Genomic DNA, 19,580 nt, shown 5'->3' on the forward strand with positions numbered 1-19,580 from the left:
TTTGAGCATTTAATAATTAAGGCACATTTCAAATGCACTATTTGAATATTTGAAGTCACTTATTTCCCTAGTGTCTGGCAACATGTATAGAGATAGTTCATATTGAATGGACCAAAATAAGTGCAGATACACTACTTTAATCATATGACACAATGTCTAAAGTTTGTGTAACTCTGTAGGGTTATTTTAATGAGAAATGCAGAACATTATATGTACTTTCTTCTGAAGCATTTAATACATGTGCATACAAATAAACACATGAATATTGTTAGCTGAATTTCAGTACAATTATCAGGTTATGTCATAATTTGGATCACCAGTGTGTGCGTACTGTTTCATTTCACAATCAGAAACTATCTTGTGCAAACAAAACTGCTGGTGATGATCTCTGGAATTTGTGTTTTTGTTAAACATTGGAACAATACTAAAACAGAATCAGATGGAACCACCCAATTTACATTGTGGGGTGGTGACTTATTCTTCATACATTCTTTTGGCTCAAAGGCATAATGATTAAATACCTTTGAGTGAGAACCTGTCTAACAAGATATTTTCCACATGTATATGCATCTGAAAAAAAACCCATTTTTTCCCGACTTACAGTGTAAAATGTGAGGAAATGTTTCCTATCTCTAAGCTGATTATCTCTTAATGCAATATGACAAACAACTTTGTGTTTTGTGACGGCTGATAGAAAATATTTCACCACCATTTCTGGAATCCCCATGCGTTACCAAATTCTGTGTTTCTGTTCTTGATGTGTTTAAAGCAAAGGTATCCTGTATATTAACAGGCGGCAGACGTGTGTTGGTGTATTGTCAGGCAGTAGGAGCTAAAGCTATCCTCACAAAGTGACCACCTTCTGTGCTTCAATGACCAGACATGGAGGTTATATAAACTTCCATTGCATAAGACATCTGAAATGAAACATGGGGCTACTGCTATGGTGAAGTTATTATCATCATATAAAAGCATATTGAGTACTATTATTTATGTATTTTGTGTCTTGATTTTAAATTGAATATGCTGCATAGATTTACAGGGGCTTATAAATGAATTCATACTGTTTAAGACTAAGTTGCTATTAAGTTATTCAAAGATGATTCCCTGGGAAGAGGTTGGGGTGGCAGGCCGTGTTGACATGACAAGACATGACTAGAAGTGCTACGTTTTGCGTTTTATATAAACGACTACGGTTTGCATTGGCGATACAGCACAAAACAAGTAAAACTTGTGACATTTTTTGGGGCTAAGAAAGAATGCGTGATCATTTGTCAGCAAAGAAAATACAAGCTACATAAGCTACCGAAAACAACATCAACAAACATAATGCTGTAAATACCAGAGCCAGTGATAAAGAAAGGCTTTTCGTCCCAGTAGTGAAAGAAGGGTGTGAAGATTGTTCTGTAATTCTTTTATTTTTTCAGACTCTCCGCCCCTCTTCCCCTGGCCGCGCAGGGGCTGCTGGGACTCTGCGGGCTCAGACTGTGACGCCATCTTTAAACCCCAGAAGGAGCCACCGTTGAGCGCCGGGTTCTGCGAGTCGCTGCGCCCCCGCGTTGGGTTGAATTTCTGCGGGCTTGTAGAACTGTGTCTCAAGCCTCTCCAGGTATAAAAAAAGGGGGGGAAACAACAACAAAGCAGCTGTAAAAAATAAATAAAATAGCGACAAGACCACGGACGGGAAAACAAGGCGGTGAACTTTACGGCATTATTCGGCACTCGGTGTTTTTTTGATTTTTGTTTTTTCAAAAAGGCGTCTTTCCCCTCTTTGTTGTTGTCGCTGCTGCTGGGCTTGAGACTCGCCTCGCCGCCTGGGCCGCCATAGGTCCCGAGTTCTCCCCCTCCCCCGCGGCCCGGCCGGAGATGAGCGGAAGATGTCGGTGTCGGGGCTGAAGGCCGAGCTCAAGTTCCTGGAGTCCATCTTCGACCCGAACCACGAACGCTTCCGAATCATCGACTGGAAACCCGACGAGCTGAGCTGCCAGTTCAACGTCACCGGCGAGAAGCTGCTCATCATCCACTGCAACATCACGGTGAGGGGGGAGAGCGGAGCCGCGGTTCGGTGTACGACGAGTCCGGGGCCGAGTCGACTCTCAACCGCAGGCGGGCAGGCGGGCAGGCGGGCGGGCGGACGGACAGGCGGACGGGACAGATCCACTGTTGGGGGGGGATGAGGTTATCCGTAAACACAAGCACAAGATGGTGCCTGTGTACCCACGCCATCATCACACAGAATAATCTTTCTCTTTTATTAACATCGCATTTGGGGACCGGAAGGGCAGATACGTCAGATGTTTGTGGGGGTTTGCTCGATGTAGCGCCGATCGAGTCAAAACATCTCCTATTTTAAACCATTTACACTCTCACTTTTAACAATTATCACATTTTAACTTTCTGCTAATGCAGTACGTCACGTGTGATATGAAATGTACTGAAGTGTACCGCAGCTACATGACCATATATCTATTGTTGTTGTTTTTCCACCCCCCCCCCACCACTTAACGATGCCAATGATGAATGCAGACGTCGTTTATCAGAGGTGCTCTACCATCAATCGCTACTTATGTCACTTTACAGTTTTATCTGCACGTTTGATGACTGGTTTTTATATACGAATCAGAAAAGAGGGAGCATGGTCTAGTTGCCCCAATCCTGTGAATGGCGTGTTTGTTTTGTAGGAACACTTTGCAGCCTTTTCCTATTTGGGCCAGTCGACTTTATATAATAACGTGATCTTCACAGGTTAAATGGTGTAATCGGTTTGAGGGGGTCGAATAAAACCACTCCGGCGCCCCAGATGAGTTATACCTACAGGAAGAAAATGTATAGGTAGCGCACACAACGTTTGCGTAGAAACCCCCTCTTCCTGAACAGTACAATACGCCACTTGTGGTGGGGGTTGCTTTTCATGAAATCTCTGCTTTTCACTCATTATAAATGATCATTAGCTGTTTTTGTGTTACCTTAGAAGGACAGCACCTCTCCATCAATGCATGGGAGGCTCTACAGCATTCAGCTAATCACTCTCTCCTTATTTTTGCATGCATCACTCACTGTCTGTTTTTCAAGAATGTTGCTGCTCATCATTAAGGTTTAGGGACAATGAATATCAAAGTTTAACACTACCTTCCTGATTCCCCTTTTTGTCGTTTTTTTTGTCAGAAAGTTTGTTTTTACATAGATCAGCCTGTGTGCATGAATGTCTCCCCAAGATGTTTCCACAATATTTATAGATATACAGATAATCCACATACAAATGTTTAGTAAAGAACTAAAATATTGCAAGCTACAAAAAATGCATTGCATTTTGAAGGTTTTATGGATTAGTCTGAACTTACACACACGTAACCCCAGCTTACTTGGTAAACTACAGTAATACAAACTGTAGAACTGTTGTCTTTGTTGTTAAACACTCATGAACAGATGGATGTTGTAAAAGAAAGTCACAGTAATCTCCTAGAAGCAGGATGGCATCCTAAACATATAATCAGAAAATTGGAGCTGCAGAGGATTTCATTGGACTGTGTGCTGATCATGCATTGTTATAAAATTTAGGTCAGGGTTTACGTAACAATTCAGTGAACAATTTTTCTTAAGGAGCTTTGGGTGGAAAAAAAACTCAATTAAAATACATTCTAACTTTAAAACAAATGTATGAACCCTCTAATATTATCTTTAAAAATCAAGTGCCATTAAATAGGATTTAAATGTGGACAGTTGTAGATTCAAGAACATAAAATGCTTAGGTTTGGCATACCTTCTGTTCTTTTGTGATCTGAAATGGTTGTAAACAATGTATATGAAATTGTGTGGTCGGCCTACTTTTTTCACTGGTTAGTCATTAGTTGTACTCTTCCTTTTTTGCTGAAATTCAAAGTCAGGGGTTAAGAATTAAAAAATCAAATTGATTTCTCACAAAGTCTTCTCATGGCAGAAACTTGAAAAAACAAAAATTCACCAATGATTTTTAACCTATAAATGTTTTTATTTCTAGGAAATGACAGGCCATTTTCCCTCAATCTACAGGGAACATTTTCTATTACTAATGGCATTGTGCTGATGTAGTCATATTGAAAATAAGCCCATTTTACTTTATTTTTCATGTACCTGTATTTACAGGGTCATACAATGTGCATGATGTACTTACTACACCTTAAAAAATGTATCCACAACTGTACAGCTTTGCATAATGTGTACATAATGTAACAGGAAAATGTAATCTCAATCTTGCAATTGCACCTATACACCCACTGGTATATAGTGAAATATAACCTTCATGTTAGTGGTTGTTGAATGACTATTTTTGTTCATTTTCCCCCTCTTGGATCTGAAGTTGGGCTCTTTTGGTCTGGTTTTGGTAAACGTGCACATTTTGAACCACTCTTCTCTTTAGGAGACCCACACAAACTACTTTTTTTTAGGACCTTCTAAGAATATGTCACTCAAAGCTTTCATGATTAAAAAAAAAAAAAAAAAAAAAAAAGCTCCAGTTCCTGTCTATGTGGAGTAGAGAGCATTATAGAAAACAAATATTCAGTTAATCATAATTAGAATGGTCACTGAAAATATTTCATGCAGGATTAACAAGATTTGGTTTTATGTTGAAGAACCAAATTATATTTTATTTGTAACCAATCAACATAGAATATGAATGTGATTAATAGGTAGTATAATATGATACTAAAAAGATAAACTGCCGGGCTGTTAATTTGGAGGTTGGGACAACGGCAACACCTGAACTATTGTTTTTGTCTTCTGACAGGAATCGTACCCCTCTACACCACCAATATGGTTTGTGGACTCCGATGACCCCAGCTTGGCAGCGGTGCTGGAGCGTCTTGAGGATGTCAGGAAGGGAAGCACTCTGGTCAGTGTGGGTCCAGTCCGCATTCGTTTATCCCATTTCAAGTGGATTTATTTGCCTTATAGGTGGTTTTGATTGTTTCAGTCTTGTGAACCAACCTGTGAACAAAGCCATGTTTAAGTACAATTGGTGAAGTGGACACTTATAATTGTGAGTGGGTATTACTGGTATGTCATCATAAAAATAATCTTGATTGACAGGTACAGGTGTAATTGTCTGCAGATCTGAACTAAAAATAATAAAAATGTCCTAGTTTCAAATTGTACCCAAGGCCACTTGTATACTGCATATTTTACATAAGTTTTATTTATATCCTGTAGATTTTACAGTGGTAATCAGTTAATTCTTCATCTGAAATGATCGCTTCATGTTATTTCTATTTTATTCTCCCATTACACTGAATTCATTTTGCCATTATTAAAATATATATTTAGGCTCATATTTAATTTGTAAATTGTCATTGTCATTTTGCACTTTACAAATGAAGACAATCATGTGTTGTAATGAAATATCTTCAGCATCCTGAAATTATTGCACATTACTTCTAATGTAAGCTATTTTTTAACAATGCAATATCAGGCCACACTGACATTCTGGGGAAAAAAACAAAAACTGGTATTTGAAAACTACAATTTTAATAAGAAAAACTGATTTCCAATGAAGCGTTCCTTTAAATACACGTATGGTGTTGTCAGCTTTCCCATGTGTGACTAAGCTCAGTCAAACTGGTTAGTGCAAGCTGCTATGCAATGGGTGTCTTATTAGACTGCTACTTTTTTGTCATATAGGCTTATGCAATTTCTGTATATAGTAGTGACTTTGGATTTGTATGCAGTTTGAACCATTAAAATAAAAATCCAAGGAGGTGTTAATTAAGTGATTAACGAAGTTTCACTCATGAATTTCTGATTCTTATTAATGTTTGGAGCAATTTTCAAAGCTGATGTCCTGTATGAAATAATTGAGTGAAACATGTTTGAAAGAAAGTTAAATTACAAATCAATCACTAGTATCGTCCATTCCAACATGGTCATTGTATACAAAACTTATCAGGCTTGCTACCTTATTGCAGTTAGTCCTGGTGTTTTTGTACTTCAAAAAGGTTCACCAGTTAACCTGAATTTGCAAGCAATGTGTTCTGATTTTTTGATACCATTCAAGTGTGCCTACTATGTATCAAGTAATCATTGATTTATGAATTGTGTGTGTATGTATGTATGTATGTATATATGTATGTGTGTGTATATATACATATATATATATTTTTTACAAACCTGTCTCTGTAGCAGGCATATAAGAGAAGGGTACACATATTTCACTGTAATCAAATGGTAAGTGGGGGCACAAACATAGTCCAGGAAAAGGAGTTGGGGGGGAAATGAATTTGGATTACAGGAAATAACCACAATGACAAGTGGAAAGAACACATTACAACAGCAGTGGTGTAGTAATGAGTCTCTGTATACAGCATAACCGCAGATGAATGCTGTGCTGTATATATGGGAATTTCCATGACAAGTGTCTATTCCCCTATTTTCTCATCTTATGCAACAACAATACTTAATCATATTCGAACATTATCCTACGACAATGGAATTAAAATACTATAAAATGATAAAACATTTTAATTGGGGTTTAAGGGTTTATATTTGGTCTGTTTTCTATCACCTGCAGAGGTGATAGTAATAGTGGGGTGCAGAACATGCATGGTTGTCTGTCTAATGTCAGTTTTTTTTTGTTTGTTTTGTAAACAATATAATCTGACCGTAGCCTGAAAGGCTTTCTGGGAATCACCCGTATACTATTTTAACCAGCATCTTACAAAAAGTATTTTACTGAACTGTCACTTATTAGTGGGAGTTTGGAATGCAGGGAATCCTTCATCAAACCAGATTGTCATGTAAGCAACATGAAACTGTTGTGTAGAAATCTGTGAAGTAGCAGTCCAAAATTTAGCCCCTCCCTCTCCTAATTATGTTTAGTCAGCTGGAATCTTTACTTGAAAAGGTATATAATTATAGTTTCATTAATAATAACACTTAAATAGTTGAATAACACTTTAAGCTGTGTTGCAACAGGATTTCCTTGACATTCAGAACAAACATCCACCTTTGTTTAATTTGCATAATGTATAGGTCTCCAGTTATGTTTTATAATGCGGATTTTGATAGACGTCAATGTCTTCTAAAAAGGTACTGTTGCACAGTTGGACTTCGTGAAACTTATTGATGTGTTTTTTCATTGATTTCATGTACATTTTTGGTTTTCATAGTATCGTAAAAGCAGTGATGTATGAAATTCAAATATGTATCTTTTTAGCATGAAATAGTTTGACTGACTATGTAGTAACAGTAAACTAATTTCTAAGCTGTTTTTGAAATGTTATAATTCACATTGTCATAATGTAAGAAATGGGGTAATAGGTAGCAGCTGCACCATTGTAGGTCATAGTGGTACAGAGATGCAAAGCTTTGGGAACATTCCTGGTTGCTGGGTATTAGTTGTGTAAATCATTTAAATAGTTTGGGTTTTTAGAGAACTAAGCTGAAAAGTAGCCTAATTAGTCTTGATGAACTTACAGTGAGCTGCATAGACATCTAAAAGCCATATTGCAGGTAGTCTGATTTAATTCGTAATTTAAACTTGTATGGCTTAGTCACTTATGTTTTTTGTTTTGTCCCCCCCTTATATGTTTGGTTGTAACTGATTCCCCAGCTCCTACAACAGCTGAAGCGTCTCATCTGTGATCTTTGCCGGCTGTATAATCTGCCACAGCATCCTGATGTAGAAATGCTGGATCAGCCACTTCCTGCTGGACAGGTAAGAGCAAAGCCGTTATTATGCACAAAGTGTACAAATATATAGCCTACGTATAGACTGCTGACTGAAAGCAATTTATTTCTGTAATATCTGCTGGATGTTACTTTGTCTTTTAAGGAATATGTATTTTTTGCTACTGAACAGCATTTTATATTGAATTAATTTTCTGGTCAGTAATTGGCAAATGAATGCTTATTGAATTATACCTGATTTTGTTAATAAGAACAAATTGGCTTTGCTTTGCCCAAATTAGCATAGATAATTTAAGTCCAGCTGTACCTGGATCTTGGTCAGTTTTATCCTGATTGGATAACTTATATAGATAATATTTTTGGTATTTACGTTATATGTATTATAAAATATTTTCTGGTGTAATTTCTAGGCAAAAATGTAACTTTCCTAAAGCATACATTTTGTAAGGGGTGGGGGGGGTTCTTGTTAGTTTTCTTGCTTTAATTTCTGCTGTTGGTTTGACAACTTTACATTGGGCTAGAAGACCCTTAGTATGTAGTCTTGAGCTTATGTGTGGTAATGGTGCTTACATTGTTCTGAATGAATTTAATTACTTACACACTGATTCCACTGCCTGTTTCAGGTATAGCTGTCTGCTCTGGCCAAAGGTTATGTGAAGGTTTACACTGGCCTGAGGTGCATCTAGGACAGCACCTTATGTATTAGCAGATATCTCAGACCCTGGATCAAACCAGTCTTTTTAGGCATTACTACACAAACGCTTCTTCTCATTTTAAAGACTGAATTAAATCTGCAGTTTAATGTATGTCAATCTGTTTGTAAACATACATGCTTTTACATTGGCTTTTCAGAATGGAACAACAGAGGAAGTGACATCTGAAGAAGAGGAGGAGGAAGAAATGGGAGAGGTCTTTTTATTTCTCTTCCCCAAACCCCCCCGCCCCTCTTTCTAGAATTCTAAATTCTTACGGTGTAGTCATGCCTAAAGTTATTACAAGTGTTTTCTTCTCTGCCAGCAGGATATCGAAGATCTGGACCACTATGAGATGAAAGAAGAAGAACCAGTGGATGGGAAAAAGTCAGAGGATGATGGGATTGAGAAAGAGAATCTGGCGATTCTGGAGAAAATCCGAAAGAATCAGAGGCAGGACCACTTGAACGTAAGTGCTCATTCGGTAAGGTGACATTTCATACATTCAGGGGGGGTAGTGGGAATTTTGCCCTTTTTTTTTTTTCTTCTCTCCATTTAGTTTAGGTAGGAGTTAATTTATATTAGTCCCCAGTAATCTGCCTCTCTACCTAGAATTTAATATGAAGTTACTTCTGCCTGTGATTCTGCAATGAAATGTCTAATGTTGTCAAACTCCTAATTTGAAATGAGCATGGAACAATGAAGGCTATCCTTTATCCCAAGGTCACCATAGCAAAATGCAATACCAATGTAAATGTCATCATACTTCTGATATTAAACCTTTGTCTCCTACTGTATCAGGAACTTTTAACATTGCATTGCATTGCATTCTACTAAAGATGTTAAGGTACTTATCCCTACACAGAGCTATCTAACCCTGTGTAAATGTAGCCCTAATTTTGTTGCCAACTTAATTTTAGTGCCCACTTCCACTAAAGTGTGTGCAATAATACTCTAAAAACAAATATTGAATGTTTATTCTGAACTGACACTGCAGTGCCAAACTGAAGGTAGATTTCCTTCATTAGTTCCATCCCTACAAACAGGCCCCTTATACTGTACCCAAAGTTTAAATATTTTAGAATTTAGCATTTTAATTATGTATTAATTATGAATTCTTTGAAATTCTGCTACTCAATCTAGTGTTCTTTGCAAAACTGTCTTTATGTGCCATCATTTGCATTACAAACCTATTAGGGGTAGTTTTTTTTTTAATTGGATAAATGAGGACATGCTAGTTAAACCTACCCACCTATTTTGTTAATGTTTATAAGCCAATGGTTATTTTATAGTTTAGTAAAATTTAAGTTTGACCTTTGACTGAAAGTGTATACATTCATAATTTTATACTGAGTTGTTAACCACTGTTAACTCTTCACTAGTCTGCTGCATATATTCTGACATAAAAGGTTACTGTTTTTTCTAGATTTTTTTTTTTTTTTTTTTAATATAAAGTATCGGTTGCCTCCATCGGTTGTTAAATTTAATTTCTACATGTTTTTATTAAAATATTTCTATGTTAAGACTTGAATCTACTACATGTATATTTCCAGCAAAAACAGTTGGGTTTGTATGAGTTTCTGTTACTGATACATTTGCTGAACTGCAATAGTTCCTTATACTTTCATATTTTCAAAGCCTTTTTCAAAAGAGATTTTAAAACTAGTCCTCTTTTCCTCTTTGTGAATGCCAGTGTTATAGGAGTAGGACAAGTTCTGACTGTCAAGCTATTTAATTTTTATGAAAAATGTTATCATTTAAAGTGGTAACAACAAGCTAACGGAAATGCATCTTTCTGCAAAATGTTTTTTTTTTTTTGTGTGTGTGTGAACTACACTTTCTGCTCATTCACTTAAAATTATCTTTTTAAGGGTGCTGTATCTGGTTCAGTGCAGGCTTCAGACCGCCTCATGAAAGAACTCAGGGAGATCTACAGGTCACAGAGTTATAAGTCAGGTGAGAGAGATTTCTGCATGGGCCAGGATGATTTTTGAATAACGAAGCTTGTAACTTGTTGTCATTTGAAAATCTGTGTGCTCTTCTCAAAATAACAGCCCTGGTTATTAGTTTTGTACAGAATAAATATTTACTGTTAAAAAAAAAAAAAAAAATATATATATATATAAAATTTTATATATATATATATATATATATATATAAAAACACACAGACCTCTCCCAATATTATAAATGATTATGTACTGGTGCATCATCTCATCTGCCCTCACACTGGAAGTTTTGTTAAGGGTTAGGGGCTGTGGAGAGACCTGAAGCTGTTGTGCTTAAAAAGCATAACGTGTGCTTAATTGTATTAATTTAAATCAAGGTCTGATTGTCATCACAGCAAACGGTTATTGAAAATGTCCATCATTTGATGTGCTTGTTGTGTCGAGCCGTGACGCATGATGGAATCAGAGCATTTTGCTTTCAGGATGTTATGGCGGTAGATCCAGGCGTGTGGCAAACTAACGGCCTTTAATAACGTCTCCTTCAGAGAAATCCTGTTTAGAGTTCGATATTTGATATTCAGTAAGATTTAGCTTCCTATTCCATAAAGTGTTTAAAATATGAGATTAGATTGAGTAAATGAAAGCATTTAATCTTTTTTTTTTTTTTTCCTGTCTTTTATAATGCTCTATCCTTTTTAGGTGATACAATTTGTGTTTACATGCTATAAGATAGGCATGCAAATGTATAAAATCGCATAAAATCACAATTGTAAATTGGAATTTGTAAAATGTATTCTTCTGAATTGCTGTGTTTTAGTTAATTGATTTTGTAATGATTGATGCCTTGTACTTAAGTCACCCTGGATAAAGGCATCTGCCAAGAAATAAAAAAAATAATAAAATAAAGCAGTAGTCATTTGGGCTATCTCATTGGTTTTAATGCACCACTGAATTAGAATATATTGGTCCTATATAGTGCTTAACGGTCTATGGATGCTCTTCATGAATAATGTTTTTAAAGAAAAATGTTTATTGAATTTCTAGAGTTAAATGTATATATTTTAAAAACCTTTTTGCAGGAATTTATTCAGTGGAGCTTGTCAATGACAGCCTTTATGAGTGGCATGTCAAGCTGCGAACGTAAGTACTGATCAGCATGAACAAATGAACTACACATGAACTACACTATATAAACTTTGAGTAGTTAGTTTTTCTTGTCTCCCTATGGGAAGCATGTTATCTATTGGTAAATTTGCTGAAAACTAAATGTATTGTGCTATACATTAATATTCTAATATTTAATGTAAATTGGGTTTATTGTATTTGTTAAATTCTATTAAATAGTTAAATTGATTGTCAGCATTCCAAATGAGATCAGTTTATTCATGTCTCATGAAAGTGTCAGTAAGTTGAGATTTTGTTTAGGAATGCAGACTAGCACGATACTAAAATCTAGTCTAAAACTTGTAATACTGCATGTACTATTAGTTTGTGTGAAATACCTTCATAGCTGTTTGGACACTAATGTTGTATTCTTCTACAGAAATTAAGGATTTTGGTTCAATTTAAGAATAATCCTTCATTGGTGTGGTTTGTACTCTACAGGGTGGATCCAGATAGTCCATTACATAGTGACTTGCAGGTTTTAAAGGAAAAGGAAGGGATGGATTACATCCTGCTCAATTTCTCTTATAAAGTAAGGGTCTAACTTCAGTTGCTCACTTTGTATATATGCATGTTTATATTTCTCATTTAGAAAATATTTATAATCCTATTTGTAATAATGAAGTGTTTAAATGCAACTAAATGTAAAAATTGTATAATTCTTACATATATAGTTCTTGAAAGTTAGTTCTATGAAAGCAAGATAATTAAAATATTAGAAAAGTTTCTTAAATACGCTTTTTATGTTGGCATAAAAATATGCTCACACACATTTTGATGTTGCAGGATAATTTCCCGTTTGATCCCCCTTTTGTGCGGGTAGTTTCACCTGTGCTTTCTGGAGGGTAAGTATTATAGCTTTGTGTAATTTTTGTAAAAGTAAAAAAAATAAAACTAGTTTGTTATGCCTTTAAAGTCCTTGATTTTGAATATTTCAACCCTGGCTGATATTTTTTCTATCTTTTAAAAATCCGCTTTATAAGTTGGAATGTAAAAATGCATACATGTATATATGTTTGATTTTTGTTGTGTGGGTGTATTTTACTCACTTTGATTATGGGTCTCCTGCATCTTCTACTTTTGAATTAATTTTTGTTTGTTTCATTGGTATTGTATATCAGTTTGTTTCCTTACCCTCACTCAGTGTTTTGTTTGAATTATTCCTGTTTCAGTTATGTTCTGGGTGGAGGAGCCTTATGTATGGAACTTCTTACAAAACAGGTAAGACTCAAATAACTCATTCCATCTTGTCAGTGAATTTCAGACATTGGGTGGGCTTTCCAATCCAGCTTGCTTTGACCATATAAACCACATTAACCCTTTGAATGCCACACATTAACTTTGAGGAATCCTCCCCATCACTCCTCCTATAGTCCCGACTTTCATTTAAGTAGATGCATGGTAGTAATGATGATTTTGCAGTGCCCTAATTATATATTCTTGATTTCTGTAATCTTAGGGCTGGAGCAGTGCCTATTCCATAGAGTCTGTCATCATGCAGATTAACGCCACTTTAGTCAAAGGAAAAGCCAGAGTGCAGTTTGGAGCCAATAAGGTAAGTCTGAGTGCTGTAAAAGCACATTCAATGTTCCAGATTAATATTGCCTGGGATGTATTTACACTTCAGCATAGCTTTTATGTCCTCTGCCCTCTGAATAGAAGATAATGGTATCTGAATGCTGAGGATTCTGATTAACTCAATCTATGGTAGTAAATAAATAAAGCTTATTTACACCTTGTGCTAAAATCCCTGCCCAATGTGACTTTTACAATAAAATACAGACCAGATACTGCATAACAGCACATCTGTAATGTTAAGCCTGTAAGAAAGGTCTCTGATTGTAACAGTGCATGAAACTGGTCATGCCTTCACCAATTTGATATTGTTATATTGAAACCTGATCACATTTCTATATATTTCTTGACTTGCCCACATCCACATCAGGCCTTTAATTAAATGCTGTAATTTGAACTGTTTTTATTCTAACTGAAATATAAAGGAGAAAATAAACGTCGAGTAAGAATATGCCTTTTGTACCTCCTTGATCCATTGATGCACAGGAGATGCTGTTATAGAGTTAAGTGTGTTGGATCTGACAGCTTACTGCATGTTTACCTAAATTTGTGTTGGACAGTCTGTTAAAGTGAGTGAATGTGTGATTGTCTATGGATTGTCTACTAGATTTCTTAGTGAGCATGACTTTATAAATAGGGTATTTGTATTTGAATGACTGTTCACTGGGTGAGTTTGTCACCATTTTCTTTGTCAATACAATGAAGTGTGTTTGAAGTCCCTGAAGTTTCAGTCCTGGCAATGGTAAATCAAGTGGCATTGGTATTCAGAGTAATATACATCCTGGGGAATTTTAAATCACTTATTTTCAATACAATTCAGTTTTTGCCTGAAAAGGTGTATAACAGATTCTGTACATATTCTTGTGTTTCTACTCTTTCTGGAACAGAACCAGTACAATCTTGCCAGAGCACAACAGTCATACAAATCCCTGGTGCAGATTCATGAAAAAAATGGTAGGTTTAATAAAGCAATGTTTTTAAAGAAAATCACACAATGTCTCGTCAGGAGTTATTTGAAATGTGGACAGTTGCTGCTATGTAACTGATTTTTTTTTAACACCTTTAAGATACATTACTGCATTAGACAGTCATGTTTCCTTAATCTAAGATTATAGTACTTGAGATCATTACTGGTGTCTTTAGTCACTGTTGTCTAGTCTCAAGACAAGAACCTATTTTATTTGAATGGAATAACACTATTTTAAGTGTTTCCAGTGGATCATATTACATCAGTGCTTTTGTTATATTCAATAAACAATTGAATTAAGGAAAATAATATGTAAAGCTGAATAAAACTACTAGCAGTAGGAGGATGATGATGAAAGCTTACTAATTCTACCTTCTCTTTTAGGCTGGTATACACCCCCTAAAGAGGATGGGTAAGAGGAGAGCCCCCCCCACAAGTGCACTGGGACCAGATTTCTAAGGGTCAAAGCCTTTTTTCTCCCCACATCAGGCCCCCCGCCCCCTTTTTTTTTTTTTTTTCTTTTTTTTTCTTTTTTCCTCCCCGTTCTGATTCTGAAGTTATCTATTTAGGAGTGACCCCTGTTGGGTTGACCCTATCGGTGACCGTATAACCAATGGGTAAATCTCCTCACTGACCTCTTGACCCTTATATTGCGAGGCTAGCCTGGCCTGCTCTTCTCAGTTTCTCTTTGGCATTCAGCAGAACTAAAATGAAAAAAATCTAAAAACTTAAACAAAAAAAACTAAAAAACCTAAAAAAAAAAAAAAACTAAAAAAAAAAAACCTTTGCAGAGCCTGCCTCTCCACCTCTCCCCCTTCATATGGGCTAAGTGTTTCAATGACTGCCGTTTGTGGGGTTTACGCTGTCCTAACGTTTTATGTTACGTATTCACAAGATACTTGCATTTTTTTTGTTTGTTTGAAACAAAGGGTTGAAATGGTAAGCCAATCCAGTATATATTAAGAATATTAAAAGCGAAGGAAGGGGCAGGCTTGCTTGTTCAATAGACAGCTTAACAGGCAGTGGAATATGGGAGGAGTCTGGACTTCTTTTAAAATCATCACTATAGCCAAATACTTCAGAGAGGCTTTGTGTGTATGCTTGAAAGTGGAAGTGACAATTTTGACAAGGTTTAAACCTGATATTTAATAACATATAGCAGCCACCAGCTATTCACATCTGATTTTTACAAGGAAAATGTCTGTAGCTACGGCTAGTGATTTTAATTTAAAACTTTGGTGATATGGTAGAAGCTTGTATGGGAAACCTTAATTTAATTTGTGTAATGTGCCACTGGATAATTCTGTATAGACTTTTTGTTGTTTTGTGTACTATATTATGCCAAGATTCTAAGTAATAACATTCTATAAAATTACTGTCCTGCTCATTGAATAATCCATTGTCAAATAAAAAAAAAAAATAGCAGGGATCTAAATTAAGATTTTTTTTTTTTTTTTTTTATGGTGTAGGATACCAGTATTCATATCACCTCCTAAGCCATTCTCTAAAGGTTTATGGCATTTGGCTATATTGGCTGCTCCTGAAGTAAGACCTGGTTTTGTAATAATGCAGTTGGATTATTAATTGTAATGTAGTTCAGTTTAACTCTCCACATGTTATAAAATACATACATATATATTCATAAAAATGACTGTAGCACCCCGTTTAAGATAAAATACTCCTGTATGGGTGTGGGATCCAGTTACACAATTTTTCATTTTCCATTTTGAAGCAGGAAGTTCTTGGCTGATCAAGAAATTTTACAAAAAAAGTTTGCTAAATTGATATCTTTATAAAAGTGCAAAATAAAAGCATAAACCATGTTTTGTTATTTTAACATCGCGACTATTCCTGTTTTCATAGGGGTTACAAGGTTGTTCATTTCTAGACCATAATTAAATTAGTGTGGTTGCTCTTTTATTAAATGTATTAGTGTCAAAATTGATTCTCTTCCTACTTAACATCTATATCCATGGAATGCTTTCTGGGAATTTTAATTGCTGGTAAATAAGGTCTAGACACCTTTAATGGCAATTTATAAACCTCTTAATAAGCATAAGTATGTGGAGAAGGATCAGTTCTGCATTGTTACCAGTGAGTAGCTAATTTTTTGTGTGCAAAATAAATGATATAAGTGCTTGCAATATTATGACACTCGCTGTAGTTCTAATCTAAGGCCTGCACACCCACACAGCAGCAGGTCTACGTTTGAATGGACCGCCCTCGGCTCTCACTTCTGATCATATACAAACACTTACTTTATTTGTGAACAGACACTGAGTGAAAAATATAGGCTGCTGATTCCATTTTCTTCATGTACCAGTCAATCCGAATTTGTTTTGTCTATACAGTGGCAAACATTTGTTGAATGAGTTGTATATAGGAACTGTTCATGTTTATCAATCCCAATTTTTGGAGACTGCATTGTCTTATGCCTTATTAAGGAGGAAGCCCCCCCCCCCCCGAAATGTTTTTATTTTTTCTTCCTTCCACACTCCAGATACTATTCTTGTTTCTCAGACAGACAGTCCTCACTTAAAGTAAATAATTGACCTTGGCGCATTTAATCAAGTTTTGGGGCTTCTTAAAATGAGAGATGGTGAAAAACGTATGCAGGACCCTGTTGGATGCATTTTAATGTTGCCCTCATGTTCAGATAGTTTAATTGGGTCTTTCTACAGTTTTGTTTTGTTTTGTTTTTTTCTTTCCTTTCCTTCCTTCCCCCCTTCTCTCTCGTCTCCTGGAACCCTGTTTCAGATTGCTTAAAACCAGCATTGGGCTTATATAAAGTGGTCTTTTACAGACACTATCTTTATTTTCCCTCTCCATGTTCAGTTTGTTGGATTTCTGGCATTCTGCTGTAGACGGGCCCATTTACTAACCCTTTACAGTGCTAGCAAGCATCTTTATTGAGGAATCTAGTGATGGATATATTTTGTATACATTAATTACATCCTCTTTGTTATATAATTGCATATAAGTTAGTAAATTCTACTTATAACCTGTCCCACATACACACTATACCGCCAAAATGTAAAATTTAATCACTCCCTGAATCTGTATTGTGTACTAAAGGACACCTAACTATGACTTGCATAGCTAAAATCCTTTGCACTCATACAATTTGCAAATAAAAACTCACTTCAAAGGTAGAATAATAAGGTTTTCACACGCAAAGAACCGGATTTCGTGTATGTGTTTGTACATTAAATTACCGGGCAAGTAGACCTTGCTGTTTTGTTTTTCATAAACACATGCTTTTGGAAAAATGTAGCTAAGTTCTGTTAGGGGAGGAAAAAATAAGTTAACCACTGTAGTGCTTGTGGTCCTGCATCCATGCATCTCATACTAAAATAGCATTACCCCACGTTCTGTATTGCTGATTGAACAGATTAATGACTCAGGAAAAGAAACTCAGATTTCATATTAAGGATTGCTGCAAAATGTTTAAGGATGCAAAATGAATGGTTTTCACAAGCTGCAGTCTCAAACTCCCTCTCTCCCCCGGTCACAGTGAACCATTTACATATATGAAGTAGAACAAACTTACATTTAAATCTCGCAAATGCATCACAACTAGGAATTTCCTTACCTTGTCAAAATATGTTCATATTTTTTCTTGTGAAACTTTCAGTGGACTTGATCGATAAATGTGGTTGTGGGGACTGCTTCTTAGGAGCAATCAAACCAGTGCATGAGAAATCTGCTTATTGGAGAGGAGGGATGTTTGTGAAAGACACACAATTGTTTGTGGGATTTGGAGCCTGAATTTGAGACTTCCCCAATGCTTACAAGATGTCCACTAATCTTGCAACAAATCTCTCATTTAACATGTAATTGTAACTTTTTCTGAAGCTTCTCCTATTTGTTGCATTCTTCCCCTCTCCCCTTTTGTTGAAAGTTTTGCAGTTGGCTACTGCCAGAGACCATCCTAAAAGGCTTTGCTTCAGAAATTGTTAATTGTACCTTGTTTTCATGAAAGTAGAATTCTTATTGTTGTATGTACTGAAACAGATAATTAATAAATAACTTGGATTGTAAACCTTTTGAAGTAGTGCCAGCAGGAATTCTGGTGAAAGCTATAGACTTTGGCATTCAGATATGCTTAAAGTAAAAAAGAAAAAAAAAAAGGGGATGGGGGAGCACTAGTGTGGATAAATTTAATCAACAAAAAAATGATTCTCAAACAGAAGTATTGTGCAAGTGCAACCAGTCTAAAGTATGAGCTTTTTGTGTATTTCTGGCTATTTGGTTGTTTATCTTCAGACCTGGAGTAGTTCCATAATAAACTAGACACAAGTTCCATGATGTTTTGGTTTTGTTAGTATGTAGGTTTGTCCCATAATTAGTTTTGTCATGTTATAATCCCCTTCCCCCATCACACACAATAAAAAAGGGATTAAATATTTTCAACCAGATTTCTCTTCCATTTAAACATAAGGAATGTGAAAATTCTTAATTCAATCTTGCAAAACTAAGATTGTGTAACTTGTGTCTAAACTGCACCACATTATTTGTAGAATTCTAACTGCTACTCTATTGACCTAAAGCTATAAATTGGATACTTACATGGATGTATTTTTTGTCAAATGTGTTGTGACCTAAGGCCTCACATGATACGAATAAGGACCAGACGTCTTTGTAACTGGGCAGTGTGTGAAATCTGGTTTGAAATACTGACTTCTAATTGTGGATTCCATTTTGGCGCCATTTTGTGGTGGGCAGGTTATCAAGTTATGCACTGTTAGCATGCTTTGATTTTTTTTTTTTTTTTTTTTTTTTTTTTTCTTTCTTTTTTTTTTTTTTTTTCATTGCAAGAGTAATTTTGACCATGTACAGTAATTTGTAAACTTGCATCAAGTTTATGAATAAAGAATTTTAAGAAATACATTCTTGTCCTGATTGCTTTTGGCACTTTCCCCCAAAAAAATATATACACACTATACGGGCAGTCCAAATTCATGGGGTCATCTGGAAATGCTACCTAGGAATGGAAACTGTGCAATATAACATTCTTATACACAAGGTCATGATCCCCATTTACTCCCTTAAAACATTAATTATAGCAGTTTCATACAACTTGCCATGGTTCCACAAGAGGGGACAAAGTATAATTAGGTATCACATGTATTTTCCCAAAGAAGAGGGACAGAAATCAAAATGGAAAACTGACTTTTTGTTCAGGAAGTCCACTTCCTGCTAATTAAAAAAAAAAATATATATATATCCTAAAGTAAATAGATTTGTTTAAATTTACACATACTGTAAATGTATCTTATCACAAGATAATTCATCTCAGGATCTCAAGATTACCAGTCATTATCTCATCAAGATAACGCATCCCAGGATTTGATCTTACAACCTGCCGTCTTGTGATTTCGAGCTGAATTTGAAATCCTGACAAATTATATTGTGGGATCAAGAAAATGAGTCTGAAATTGTATGTTTCAATCTTGTGAGCTTGTGACCTGGATTTTTTGATGCATTTGTTTTTAACTGTATATCATGGGGCCTTTATAAGTCACTTTTACAGAAGTGGTAACGTCAAGGTCAGTGTTTAGTCATGACATAAAAG

At 35.7% G+C, this 19,580-nt stretch overlaps 1 protein-coding gene across 4 annotated transcripts; it reads left to right on the forward strand.

The window, feature by feature from the left end:
- Positions 1-1,453: 1,453 nt before the first annotated feature.
- LOC136748151 (ubiquitin-conjugating enzyme E2 Q2) lies at positions 1,454-18,893 on the forward strand. 4 transcript variants are annotated; one of them, XM_066701653.1, is made up of 13 exons: positions 1,454-2,036; positions 4,766-4,870; positions 7,583-7,687; positions 8,512-8,568; positions 8,677-8,820; positions 10,223-10,307; positions 11,379-11,439; positions 11,905-11,995; positions 12,250-12,308; positions 12,636-12,684; positions 12,923-13,018; positions 13,926-13,992; positions 14,390-18,893. In XM_066701653.1, exons 1-13 carry the CDS (start codon positions 1,878-1,880, stop codon positions 14,419-14,421), a joined length of 1,110 nt encoding a protein of 369 aa, XP_066557750.1. In that variant the 5' UTR covers positions 1,454-1,877; the 3' UTR covers positions 14,422-18,893. The 4 variants fall into 4 exon arrangements, with proteins under 4 accessions (XP_066557750.1, XP_066557746.1, XP_066557751.1 ...); XM_066701649.1 differs by having other exon boundaries at positions 1,455-2,036; positions 8,677-8,835; XM_066701654.1 differs by having other exon boundaries at positions 1,455-2,036; positions 8,680-8,820.
- Positions 18,894-19,580: the final 687 nt, after the last annotated feature.

Source organism: Amia ocellicauda, chromosome 4 (assembly GCF_036373705.1).
Source record: "Amia ocellicauda isolate fAmiCal2 chromosome 4, fAmiCal2.hap1, whole genome shotgun sequence".
In the NCBI taxonomy this organism is placed as follows: Eukaryota; Metazoa; Chordata; class Actinopteri; order Amiiformes; family Amiidae; genus Amia; species Amia ocellicauda.

Coding starts and splice junctions, on each gene's coding strand:
- LOC136748151 (XM_066701649.1), top strand. CDS start 1,878: ATGTCGGTGTCGGGGCTGAAGGCCGAGCTCAAGTTCCTGGAGTCCATC. Junction 2,037..4,765: donor TCATCCACTGCAACATCACG/GTGAGGGGGGAG, acceptor GTCTTCTGACAG/GAATCGTACCCCTCTACACC. Junction 12,309..12,635: donor TCACCTGTGCTTTCTGGAGG/GTAAGTATTATA, acceptor TTCCTGTTTCAG/TTATGTTCTGGGTGGAGGAG.